The following is a 13,061-nucleotide window of genomic DNA, read 5'->3' on the forward strand; positions in this document are numbered from 1 at the left end:
TGTCTACATGCATCTTGTCGATTCGAATCGCGACGAATCCAGCGGAGAGTGTAGTCGACCTCTTCCTTCTCTCTCTCTGTAATATCTTCCCTCTATTGGAAGCCGTGTACTCGACGTAAATGCAAACATGCGTACACGGCGGCGTGCATCACGTGGCGGCGTAGTCATCTTTCATCCTCGACTTCCGACGAGATGAGCGGCTCGGCGTCTCGTTCTCCCGACCGGATGCGCCAATGACGAATAGGTCTGGGCTGATTCCTGATTACGTACCACCCATCCCTATTTCCTCGTGTTCCGTCTCCGCGTGTATATACCAGGAATCGACAACTCGGCGATCAAGTTGCGCGGTTTTAAATCGAGAAACGCCCTATTATCGTTGTCGTTGCTTGGTTTGCTTGGCCTGCTCTGCGTCATATTGATTAGATCGAATAGAGGCAAAGGAAACGCTAGGAAACCGTAGTCCCGGCTTTTCTATTCATCGAACGCCGTCAGAGACCTCGTTCAATTGCGTTCATCGGGAATGTTGAATGGAATCGTGCATGCTAAAGTGAATGCCGGGTTTTGATGTTTCTGAGCATTGATTGCGTTAATGTAGGTTACTGGTAATAGTTTATACCCTGGAAAGATGATTCGAAGATTAACCCAGCGAGGGATCAACATAGGTTTCGCTGTGGGATAGGAACATTCGATATTTCTCTACAGTCTGTCTTTTTACGAAGTTTTAGGAAATTTAATCCGGAATTTTCGTAGCATTGATAGTTGACAGGTTGATAGAGCGTTGACATAGATCGACGCGTTCGCTTATTAGCAAACTTCACTGAGCAAGTACCGATGACAGAATGAATTTTTGCGATGCAAGTATATACGATATCGACTTGGATGCAAAGGATGAATTAAAATAAAGCATAATAAAATATATAAGAGAAAATAAAATGTACGAAATGTTTCACGATATAGATTTATGCTGAAATCATTTTTTAGGTAATAAAAATTCGACTAGCAGCGAACGTGTTAAATTCCTAACTTAATATAAGCCTAGACATAAGAATTATTTAATTCTGGAGTATCTAATTTTAGTATGCGTTCTATATCTTACACGATTAATTAAAATGAATACTATAAAATTAAGTAACTTAATTCAAACCTATAGCTCAGATTCTGTAGATCCTCTACGAGTCAAAAATACTATCAATAACTTAAATTCATGGAAGCTGTTTTGATTGTAAGTATAGATCTGCGACATTTTCGCGCGACGGACGGGACAAATTTTCCAAGCTGATGATTCACAATACTGTTCCATGGCGAGAATGTCAACTGAACGTCGCTGATCAACGGACGAGTTCTCGGCATTAATTTCGGAAGTTCAACGAGCTGTGTATCAATTCGCCAACGGATGGTACGGGCGGTTTGCATTTCGCGTTCTGAATCGAATGGAATGCCAAGGACTTCTTAGTACAGTATCCGAGTAATAAGCCGCGCACTGTAGACGACGTTGGTATTTCTCGTCTAATAACTGGAGAATCCACTTACGTATCTTGTTGCACGAATTCCGGTGGAAGCTCGTGGCTAGGGCTGCAGATTTTCCTGAGGGATTTCGCGGTGTCAAGCGTCCCTCCTTCGGGAAGGCCGTCGAATATTTCGATCGACGATTGGCAATCCGGAGCACTACAACATTCATAAGGAAACATATTACTTGCTAGAAGTCAAGGCTACGATGTATCTTCCCTTTAGTTACAGTTTCAAAACCGTGTTATTTAATTTAACTACGAAACCAAAAGTTAATAAAGATAAATTAATTTCAAGTAGGTCGATTTTAGTTCTTTTAGATATGAAGAGAATGTAATCTATTTTCGGCAGAAATGAAACCACGTATTAGAAAATAGGGGAAGCATAGGTAAAGAAATTATTATGTCCAAGAGATTGAAAATCTAAGCGATATGTTAACTTGCAAAAGTAGAAATTGAAAGAGATATTGAATTTTCTATTTGTATTCGTTTTCTTTTCTTATGGAAAGAAAGTTATTTAATAGCGTGTACGATAATTAGTTCGGATAATTAAGGTCCTACTGTGCCTTGGACATAATAAGCAAATATTTATAGTCAAAAACGTTAAAAAATATGGAATGTCATTTCTGTATGAAAATGAATCTCATTTGCTACATAGAAAAGCTTTATAAGTTAAAGGAGCGCTGATGGATTTTTTAAAAGGCTTTTCAGTAATATTTCCACGGGCGAGTGAACCTAAATTAATCTCTGTTTATTCGATAAAAAATTTTTTAACAACTTAATTACGTTTCTGAATTTATGCTTTGGTTATCCGCTCATTGTAAATAGTAACAGCAATAAAGAAGTGCTATACGAATATATCCAATGTAAAATAGAAAGGAGAAAACGGTATTGGATTCAATATGTATCGATTCTAATAAATAATGCAGCTTGGACAAATCGATGTTGGAAGGTTGTTAAAAATTTCTGTGTCACGTATCTACATTTCGATGAGCGAATATTTGGGCGACGAACGGAAAAGGTCAACCGATAAAATTCAAATGAAATATAGATCAGCGGATTTATCACCCACGGATACAAATTATAAAAGCCAGAAAAAGTCGAAATTAATTCGATGTACACTTGGAGTTTTGATTTGAATGTTGACTGTCCGCTTTGGATTTATAAATATTCTTCTTTGGAAATTACACCAACAAAACATGAATTGTCAATGAACCAGATAGCGTTTAACGAAAAAATAACAATCAGAAACCCATGTAAATTTTTTACGCTGTAAATTTTTTACAAATAGAGACATTTTTCTCGAATAAACTTTCAATTTCTCTATCTGCTTTCATGTTATCTGTTGGTAATCACTGGTTTTGAATTTACTATTTGGAGCATATCGAGGCCAGACCTGATTGCGCGTACACCGTGTATTGTCAACTATTGTTATATCATATCTGAGGAAAGTTTAAGCTCGATATCGACTTTGCGATCTAACAAATCACAAGTCACATCTAATATATACGAATAGGTACACGAATATAGTAAATAACCTAGGAATTCCATGACTCGTAATATCCAACAAACGGACAGTTATTATCAAAAGTTTTTGATAGGATTCTAGCACAGGATAGGATTTTCATAGAATATTACTATATTGTCGAGGCAATGATTAATTAAAGCCTACAGCATAAATATAATATACATGATAATATACATATAAATAGATGGGAAACGGCGATTTCGTAAATCTATATTTTTATGAACACAACTAAAGAACTGATTTTGATCTAAATAAAGAGTTGGTTTATCCATTGTAACGAATTTTATACATTGCTTTTAAACCATCTCCTGTAAGTTTCTTAAATTAATCCGAATTTCCTTAAAATAAATAAATCATACATTGTCATTATATAATCTACGTGATTAGATAAAAGGAATCAAAGAAATACGGCGAAGGAAGAAAAAATTTTTAACGATCGCTTGATCCTTTCCACCACTACGAACTATGCTCAAAAGGACGTCCTTTTACCTAGCACGGATTTACAATATTCCATTGAAAATTTATGCCACCTCCGATAAACCCTTCGTCTGAAGCTTGCAGCCTCTCGCCCTGTTCGCATTTCTCTCGATGGCGCGACGGTATGCGTGTCTTCGCTTAGTTTATTCCCGGTTATATATCTGCCGTCTGAGGAGCCACGGGGTTACGTTCGTTCCTTGGCTACGGTTTTAGAGGAGAGAGGGGGCCTTGAAGACGCGAAGGCAAGGGCGGAAGGCTTTCAGCCCACCCAGCGCATGTTCCATCTCTTACGGGAACATATCTACAAAGCCACGAATGCATGGTCCGCGCGCGTTGCAACCATTGTGCATGATAATTGAAAATCCCAGGGATACGAGCCAGCCGCATTCCCATGTGATTTACTACTACTTCGTATCTATTACTTCCGAGAGAACTGGTGGAGGGAACCGGGAAAGTTGAATAGGTTTCTGTGCGTTGGCAGCGCTTCGATGAGTTATGCTGATTGATACCTGCGAACGGAAAACGAGATTCTTCGGGTTTCAGGGACAGAGTTTCTAGGAGGATCGTGAAAACGTGTTCGATGGAATTCGTTTGAAAGCTGCAGCTGCATTTGGATATCATTTGAGAGTATAACGCGATGAAATCCATGGTAGGTTAATTTTTATATGTTTTCTTAATTGTAAATGTATGACAGATTAATCGTGATCATTTGCCGAGTTACAGTAACACCAATTATTAGATACAGTCGAATTAATTAGTTGTAATTTAGATTGGTTTAACTGTTATTTACTGCGCACATCACATTACTGATAAGCAAGCACTAAGCGAATAATTACTAATCAGCAAAGAATTCGATTGACAACCGATTTTGCGTTTTAAGAATATCAGAAACAGCTAGTGAAAAAATATATTATATTGCATTTATTCACTACATTGGTCGGAGGGATAGAATTTTGTTATTATGAATATTAATTCTTATTACGAAGAATAGTTAGAGCTTTGTAAGAGTCTTAGATTAGGTACGAGCTGTATTTATATTTGAAATTTATAAACAGTTCTAATTTAATTCAACTGAAACTGTTCCCAAAAGATTTGTCGGGAAAAACAACAATTTCTCAGAACATGTCAGTATTACTTTTTATTTGTACCTCCTCGATTTCCAGATTTCAAACTATTCACTCTCGTTCATTTTGGCCATTTATGCAACATCATCGAAGCGGTATCGATTATTAACTCGAACGTTACTTGATACATTGTATCTCGCTGAACAAGCTTCTTCGTTCGAGGAGCGTATAATTAAATGAAAGTGTCGATCGAAACGATCAATCGATCGAAAACCACGGGCTGCTAACGCGAGCCGAATTTCCGGAGGGCTCTCGACGATTGTTCCATGAAAAAGGTAAACAAATGCAATGCAATTCCAAACACGCCATGGTAGCACACGGATCTTTACGTGACTGCATTTCGTAGCCGACTTTTCTACCACCGCCTTTACTTTCCAACGCAATCGTCTTAATACCGTGTCCAAGATTCTCGAAATCGTGTCGAGGGATCGTGTTCTCGCCTCTTTGAAGCGGAAACACGCTCGGATGAAACTGGGAGCAAACGAAAACGAAATAAGAACCGAGTACGGTGAATCTTGGAATGGTTGTTTGATCAGTGTTGATTTTTTCATAATATGAGTTTGTTAGAATTTAATCTTGAAATTAAGATTAATAAACTGTGGAAGACACAATGTGTGTATTGAAACAATACTTTATGATTTTTATTAAACAAAGTTATAGTAAAATACAAGTAAGCGTTATGAATGTTGACAGTTGGCTAGTTGTTCACAGACTGGCTTGCTTAGTGACCCATGGCCCTTAAAAAGGTTTAGAACCCCACTCTGTATGCAGTAATGAGTGTGACCTGTGTGGGTGTCTGTGTGGCGTCACATGTGCTACAGAACCTTCTAGTAGCTTCTCGACGTGCCCATCGAGAATGTTCCATCCATATTCTTAAGCTTCTTCCGCCAAATTCTCGAAAGAGCATGCACGTGCTAGCCGCCATGGTACATCTCACGAACGTACACTAGTGGGGATAGCGTTGGACAATGAAGGGAAGAATCCATACGATCAACCACCTTATCTGCATGCGATTGATATCGTTGTATTCCAACAGAGTTTTACAAAATATACAGTTTGTTTGAAAAGTGATATGATCTTTCTAATACACTAATTCAAATATTCTAATTTCTATAGGCAATTTAAAAGTGCGGAAGTGTATAGAAAAATATGCAAAGCAGAATATACTTTAGATTCCTCTCTTTTGGATACGTGCATAAAAGTATGAATTCACATAAACATTTGTAACGTAATGATTTTACATCTGTAAAAATCGTTCATTATATTGAAACTATACTCCACCAACATCGAGCGTGAATAATTTCAATCTTTTATTTCTCTCTTTTTGGTTCGTTTCTCTCTTTTTCAAGTTTGTACGAAGTTTACATGAAAATGAAAATCCTATTGTGATCGATCGGTTGTTAGCAAACAAATAGTGGCTTAAGCGAACGTTGATTAAATTTCATGTAAATGGGCAGCGATAATAATTGATAATAATAATATAAATATGTTTGGGGCATGTTATTAATTAGACACTGACAAATCTGTATCGGCTGAATAAAATCCTAGTCCCTTCGAGCTGCCTCAATAATATTGTTTGTATTAATACGAAAATTAATTGTAACGCATAGGCATTCCTTTGATAAATTTAATCATTTCACTTGTAGATTTAACGGAAATTGTTTATCTGTCAGCGGAATGATCGGATAAAGAGTTGCAATTATACAACAAATTATTTATTCTTCCTTCATACCATACAGTTGGAAGCAATAAAAAAAAAAATGTAGCTACACGTCCTATTTATTAATAATTCAACGTATCGGTGGATTTCAACAGAATCAATATTTCCATCAACGAAATAATTAAAAAAATATTTCAACGTGTCAAACAATTCTGTGAAATAATCTGATCACGTATTTTATATAAATTGTTTTAAATACATAAATCACCACTCGCAGGCTCGCCCACTTTCACATAAATACAAGGCCACATAAAAAGTTAAAAGCCACGAGGTCTCCACGTTACCTGAGATTAAAACTGGATAACGAGACGTGTCCAGTGTCATAAGCACGTCCATGAAGCACGAGTCTGCACGTGGTGGACTTCAGTTTGCCTCTGGTATCGTGGTGGCCAGCTCTGACTTTCTCACCATTCACCTCCAGATTGCAGCTGTTTGATACCGAGCCCTGATCTTTTCGATGATCCTGAAGGTCTCGATTGTTATAGCGCGTATTATATCCTGCACCGCTAAACGACTTGCCCATATCCACTGGAATTAAAATCGAATTAATGTTACACGCGGAATCATAGGCAGGAACATCGATGAAATATGCAGATATTCGGAGAGTCGTTAAAATCGCTGCTCAAATAGGTACGACCTAATTTCAATAGGTTATAATCTGATCAAATAAAATCGGGTATTGGAATTAATTATCTCTGGGTAGGAATAGCTACCGATTTTTTAGAACGATTCAGAATTCCTGCGGAACGGAGGATCTAATGAACGAACCGCTTCGTCGGCGCTATTTTTTACCCTGACGCTTGTTAAATCAGTTTTAATCGTTCGTTGGATCGTGATCGTTTTGGTTAATAGCTACACGTTTCTTTTCTTATACCAAATTATGCGATAATAAATGACATGATATGATCATGGAAGATATGTGATATTCATTTTAATACGTTCGGATTTTTATTTAGATTAGATTACGAGATATGTTGTTTGCAGTATAATTGACGAAAAATATTAAAATTAAAGAAAGTGATTCAGCGATATGTAAAAATGTATAGAATTAGTTCTAGAATATGTTTTATTCTATGGCCATTTCATTTTGTCTTCTAACAGCTGCTTTCTTTTTCAATCATTTCCACTATACTATCATGTCTGCTATACTTTATTAAGTTTAAATTCCTAGTATTCTTGCTCTGAATACTTACAGCTTCTATCTGTGCTATCCATGATAACCGTGGTAGGAGCTTCCGTGGTGATTTCAATGAAGTGAAGAGTGGCGACAAAGCCGTTATAATCGAATGGCGGTACTTCCGGACCCGATCTGCGAAACATGACGTTCTTATTTACTATCTGGTATTTTTTGTTAAAATTCGAAAAAGAATCGAGATTGAATTTGATCGTTTGAATTTGATTCTATGTTAAGTCAAAGCTTTCAAAGGTGCTGTACGGGCTTTTTTTTCTTTCTTACCTGAACTCGACCAGCAGTTTCCGGCCACTGTACGTCAACGACGTTTTATTCTTGAAACAGAGCATCTTGAGAAGGGGACTCGACGTTGTTGAACCCGAGTATACGGCGATGTAGTCGCTTGTGCAGTGCCTGGAACAAACGCGGACGAAAACGTGTGTTAGTTTTAACGTCCAGACACGTGCTTCGTAAACAGAATTCGTAAAGAAACGACGTTGATCAGGGGAAATGTTTTAACTTGCTTTAGTTGAATTAAAGGTATCCAGTTTTAATTGAACCAAAATATTTAATCACGTCAATTTGTTACATTGCAAATTAAACGTTGGTTATTTCTCACTAAAATTTTATTTCAAATATCGATTGAACAAACGATCGATGGCAGGACTATACTCTACAAAATAGAAATTTAGAACAAAATTATCGATATTTTAGAATTCCAATAGAAAATTTTACATTTACCTTCGGATATTTCTAAATTTTCTACCATTCGATGTCAAATAATTTTCAAGTCTGTCTATAATCCGCAGAATTATACTTTGCAAAATAAAAGTTTGTAACGAAGCTATCGATATCTTAAGAATTTCAAACGCTTCCAAGTTTTTAATTTTTCCGGCCGTAAGAATATGTTTACCCGAATAAAACTAGATAAGATGGTAAAACGTGTAATTGGATTGAAATCGAATAAAAAGAGGATCGTCGACGCGCATCGAAGGGGTAAGCAGTGTACTGATTTATCAGTGAGTTCATGAGGATGAACAGGAGTCGGTTCCCGTGGAAGTTTCACCATTAAGAAAACATCCAATATTACTGGTAAGGCAGAGGCGGCTGTGCCGAATTACCACGATGGGACCGGCTGATTTATTTTACGAGAAAAGTTCCATCGTCGCTTGCCTGCCGGGGTGATCCTTCATTTCGAGGATCACGACGATGCGATTTTAATAATCTGCTCAAATTAGAGGAACGTCCCGAGGACCTGTCCGGACGGATGCTCGGCCATTAAGGTGTAATTTAGAGTTAAGATTGGATCCGCCGTGGCTGTGCAACGCCGCACAAAAATATAACAGGGCGCTACCCGTAATAAACGGAGTATTCCTTGAAAATCTTTACTCTGAAGTGACGAAGGATGACCTGTTTTTTCGCGCGCCTCTCCCTTTCTTAGTGAAATATAAATTTATGAAATAGACGTATTTTGCAATTGAGAATCATAGTTACGATCGCTTGTAAAGTTCTTTTATTCTTATGAGAGAATAAAATGCAATTTTTCAAATTTTCTCTGCTTCAAGGATTTATTATAAATTTTAAATAATTCTAATAAAAGTCTCTCTAACTCTTTAGTTTGATATTTTCAAACGATCGATCGCTCGTCAAAACTTGTTGCGTGCTCTGTGTGAAAATGATAGCCACTTGCGAATTTTTAAAACCAATATTCCACGAAGACCAAACCTTGTACGTGAAATTTTTATTACGCTCCTTCCATATTATATTTTTATGAAGAATCCTTTATGAGACACGTTGCATGCTTTGTCCTATAAAACGGCACAGAAACCAGACAAATCAAACGTTTGTTTGCCTTACTCTTCGTAATATGTTAAACATTACAAATCTTTTGTTACGTTCAGAAGCAATTTATAACATCGTAGTTTCGTCGCATGTGATCCTGGATGAGGAACGATTTTGAGAATACATGTATTATGATACATACAATACGTATAATACACGAATATTTAATATTAATTCATTTTAATATTCCATGGTGTATTGAGAAAAATTAATCCTAATAGTAAACCCGATCTCTAAAGAGTATTCGGACAAATTAATCCTGATAACGATATCGATACTTGTACCGAGAGAGGAAACGCTCGTTGTTCTCGAAGAATTTCATTAGTCGGGAGTCGGTTGAACAGCGAAGAAATAATTCTAAACACGTAACAGGTGTTTCGAAACTTTTCCCATAATTTTAATTAATTGCTGCAAGAGGTGGTGGCGTAAAGTAATTAATAGGAGAAGTTCACGAGATGCCCGACCGGATTCGATTTCATTGAACCGAATTGCTTTTCGAGAATTCCTTCAACTTTCGGTGAACGTAGACGGAAGGCCGATGTAGCGGGAGGCTGAGACGCGTGGCACGTCGCCAATTTCTGAATAATTAACTGTCAGGAAGCCGCGGAGAGCGCGACCATCTTCATAATTGAGTCACCGCCCTTTCTCTTGCACCGCTGTCTCACTTTCTTCCATGTAAACATATAAATTATGAGCCGTTCGAGCCAGAGCCTTGCACCAGACGATCTCGCTACCTTTCCATGATAATTACAGCTGAAACGGAACGCGATACTTCGTTAAGCGAGCGCGTGGGACTAATTATCTCACAGACAATATACGGGCTACTCCAGTACCTCGAGTGAAATGATTATCAGCACGGGCAGAAATTGGAAAAGTTGAAAGAAAAATTCGAACGTAAACGGCTCGCTTCGTTTATTTCGATTAGATTAACGTGTCAGAATATTTTGGAAATTTTTCTCCCTATTTTCAGTGTGATTTTAAAATATCGAATTTTCTATTCAAGACCGTTGTCGTTTCATGACAAAACCTCCTTTCACGATTACAATTAACAGGAAATTTTTACGAACATGGTAAATTAATCGATAAATATGTTTTTCTATTACTGGCAGTAAAAGTTAAAAGACCACGCAGAAAAGGAAAATAAATACGAAGAGAGAAAAGAGAGAAATTAGAAAATTATCGCAACTAGAATTTTATGAATTAAAGATTAATTTACCTTGTCAACGAACATGAACAATTCCATAGAAATAATTCATTTCAAGATAATACGTATCGCATTGAATTCATAATTTTATAATTTGATCATAAATCTATATTATTAGAGGTATTATTATATTATCGAAAGATGACTCTACCGGGTTGATGTTTTCGATTTAAGCCGGGTTTTATTCGATCGGAATTAAACGGAGAGAGAGACATTGTTCAAAGGTGGGCACAACCGACAGATTCGAGTGGGAAATTTTTAATTTACTCCAGCGGATTTGCGGACGAGTAATTTCGGGGCATTTTATACCAGCTTGAGTGTTCACAATACACCGTCCACTGTACACTCTTTTCCTCTTTGAATTTTTCTATCTCTCTTTTCTTCATTTTCGCGATTTCTTTTTTTTTTTTTTTACGTAGCTGAATTGTATGAAATGGAGCCGTAGGAATCCGATTTTTTGCTGTTCAGGCTGCTCGTGCAGAAAATGATGTACAAAAATATCTTTCTATCTTTATATTCCTATATCTCTTCCTATATACGCATATAATATTATATTAGAAACGATAGCATTTACTTTTTTGTATTTGTTGATTTAGCCCGTAATTTCTACAGTAAAACAGAAATACGTTAACTTCCTGCTAGGATTTCGAGTTCTATTCCGATAAAAAAATTTGTATTTGGACTGATACGCTAATAGCATAATTGTTATTACATCGTATATATAAATACGAAGCCTAATTTAATTGAAAATTATTGACATATTTAGCAGTATTATGATAAAAAAATTGTGATAATGTTTACATGTATATATTGGTGAATTTTCGTAGTATCAGATAATTTTTTAAACGATACACCAAATTTCTAATGCTACTTTATGGAGACAATTTGAACGTTGTAATCGTTGTAATTTGATAGTTTTACAGCCCCAGCTCTCATTAAAAAAAAGTATTTTGAATCGGAAAATCACGAAAAGTGGACATTCTACGTCTTTCTCTAACCCTTTAAACGTAAAAGTACTAAAGGAAGAGATTATACATGTGCTAGAATACGTAGCTTTAAAAAACGCATATACAACTTAATTATACAATAATTAGTATTTCATTTAAGATTTAACGAATCAAAGAAAATCTATTTGTGATCCAACATTCCCGCGACAGTTATGCGACTTTTATTTGAAATGCTTTTGTTAACGACATTTGCCGAAGTACGGCGTCGTTCGTCCTTGCCGAAAGCTCCTTTAATGCTGAGATAATTGAGCGAGCCTAATTAAAATCATTCGGCTGAAGCGTACCACTCTAGGTAATGACAAAGTTTATCTACGAAGATAAGCCGAAATTGCAGAAGATATTGTACATCGTTGTCGGGATTGTTCTTTTTTCTTCTACAAGAGTACAATCAAAAGTGGTTGGAGGAAGGCGGAGTAATCGGTGGAATAAATTCTTTGCTCGTAGCGGTAACTCGAGAGTAGAGTTCGAAAGAAAGAGGAAGCAATCCGAAGAATCTCTCGATCTCGACTCTCGTTCGTTTCATCTTATTCGTTCCACGATCTCGTTCCTTCCGCTCTTCACAAGAAAATTTTTTCCATTTCCAGTTGTATGAATGCCGGATTAATCTGTATGAAATTACAGAAATGCACCTTAACGTTCTCGTTACGTAGTTTTGTATGAAAACTTCCGTGATAATAATTCACGATCGAATTTATCGTTGGAATATATAAATCGCGAAAATTTTCGTTTGCTTCGTTGCACGAACGTTCTTCGTTACATATTAAAAACGGTTCCGTTACGAGGTAACGTAATCCATCGGGATAATTCCAACGAGAATTCATTCAGTCATCGCAGTAATACCATCCGCAATCGCATCGGGGATTCCTATGCTTCGAATATAACTGCTTTACGAACAGTTTCGAGCTGTTACCGTAATTCGATAACGAGCCACTCAACTTTCCCGCCCCCCCCCCCCCTATGAATAATCGGAAACGATATTTCCTTGCATTTAAACGTTTCAGTTTCAACGTTCCCTTTCAATCTTTTTATCTTTCCATTCTACGTTTTCGATCTTATTAACCATTCTTGTTATCCGCTATAACGCGACGAGATATTTTTTCATTATGTTCAGATAAATTTACAAGAAAGAATTTGCTTTCCTTATATTCGCATTGCTGCAAGATAAACAAGTGAGTGATCGCGTAATACGAAAACGTTGCGATCGTCGGAAAGATCGCATCGGGGATTTGCAACGAGTGCAATTATAGTAATAGTCCCGTGGATCGCAATAACTGGGCACGCGGATGCATTAAACGCGTGGTGCATTCGTGTCACGTAATCAGGACCGTGCCAACAGATATTGTACGTAACTGCGTGTAACTAATGTAGGAATCGTATGCGCGGCGTTAAATTAATTCACCACGCCACTGTTTCTGTTCCAGCACGATTAATGCGTCACGCTTCCGCGAGCTTGCATCCGCGTGGCGCGCAATTGTCTTCGACG

General features: G+C 37.1%; 1 protein-coding gene across 2 annotated transcripts in view; it reads right to left on the minus strand.

Moving 5' to 3' along the window:
• The window catches only part of LOC138180545 (uncharacterized), a 283,290-nt gene that overhangs the window by 32,870 nt on the left and 237,359 nt on the right, over nucleotides 1–13,061 (minus strand). For both annotated transcript variants that reach the window (XM_069114509.1, XM_069114508.1), the window contains exons 8-11: nucleotides 7,811–7,939; nucleotides 7,548–7,663; nucleotides 6,639–6,882; nucleotides 1,531–1,665 (exon numbers count right to left, since the gene is read on the minus strand). In XM_069114509.1, coding sequence (XP_068970610.1) covers nucleotides 1,531–1,665; nucleotides 6,639–6,882; nucleotides 7,548–7,663; nucleotides 7,811–7,939 — 624 coding nt within the window. The remainder of the gene's footprint in view (nucleotides 1–1,530; nucleotides 1,666–6,638; nucleotides 6,883–7,547; nucleotides 7,664–7,810; nucleotides 7,940–13,061) is intronic.

The sequence above is a fragment of the Bombus flavifrons genome, chromosome 6 (assembly GCF_040668555.2).
Source record: "Bombus flavifrons isolate JBK064 chromosome 6, iyBomFlav1_principal, whole genome shotgun sequence".
NCBI classification, from domain to species: domain Eukaryota; kingdom Metazoa; phylum Arthropoda; class Insecta; order Hymenoptera; family Apidae; genus Bombus; species Bombus flavifrons.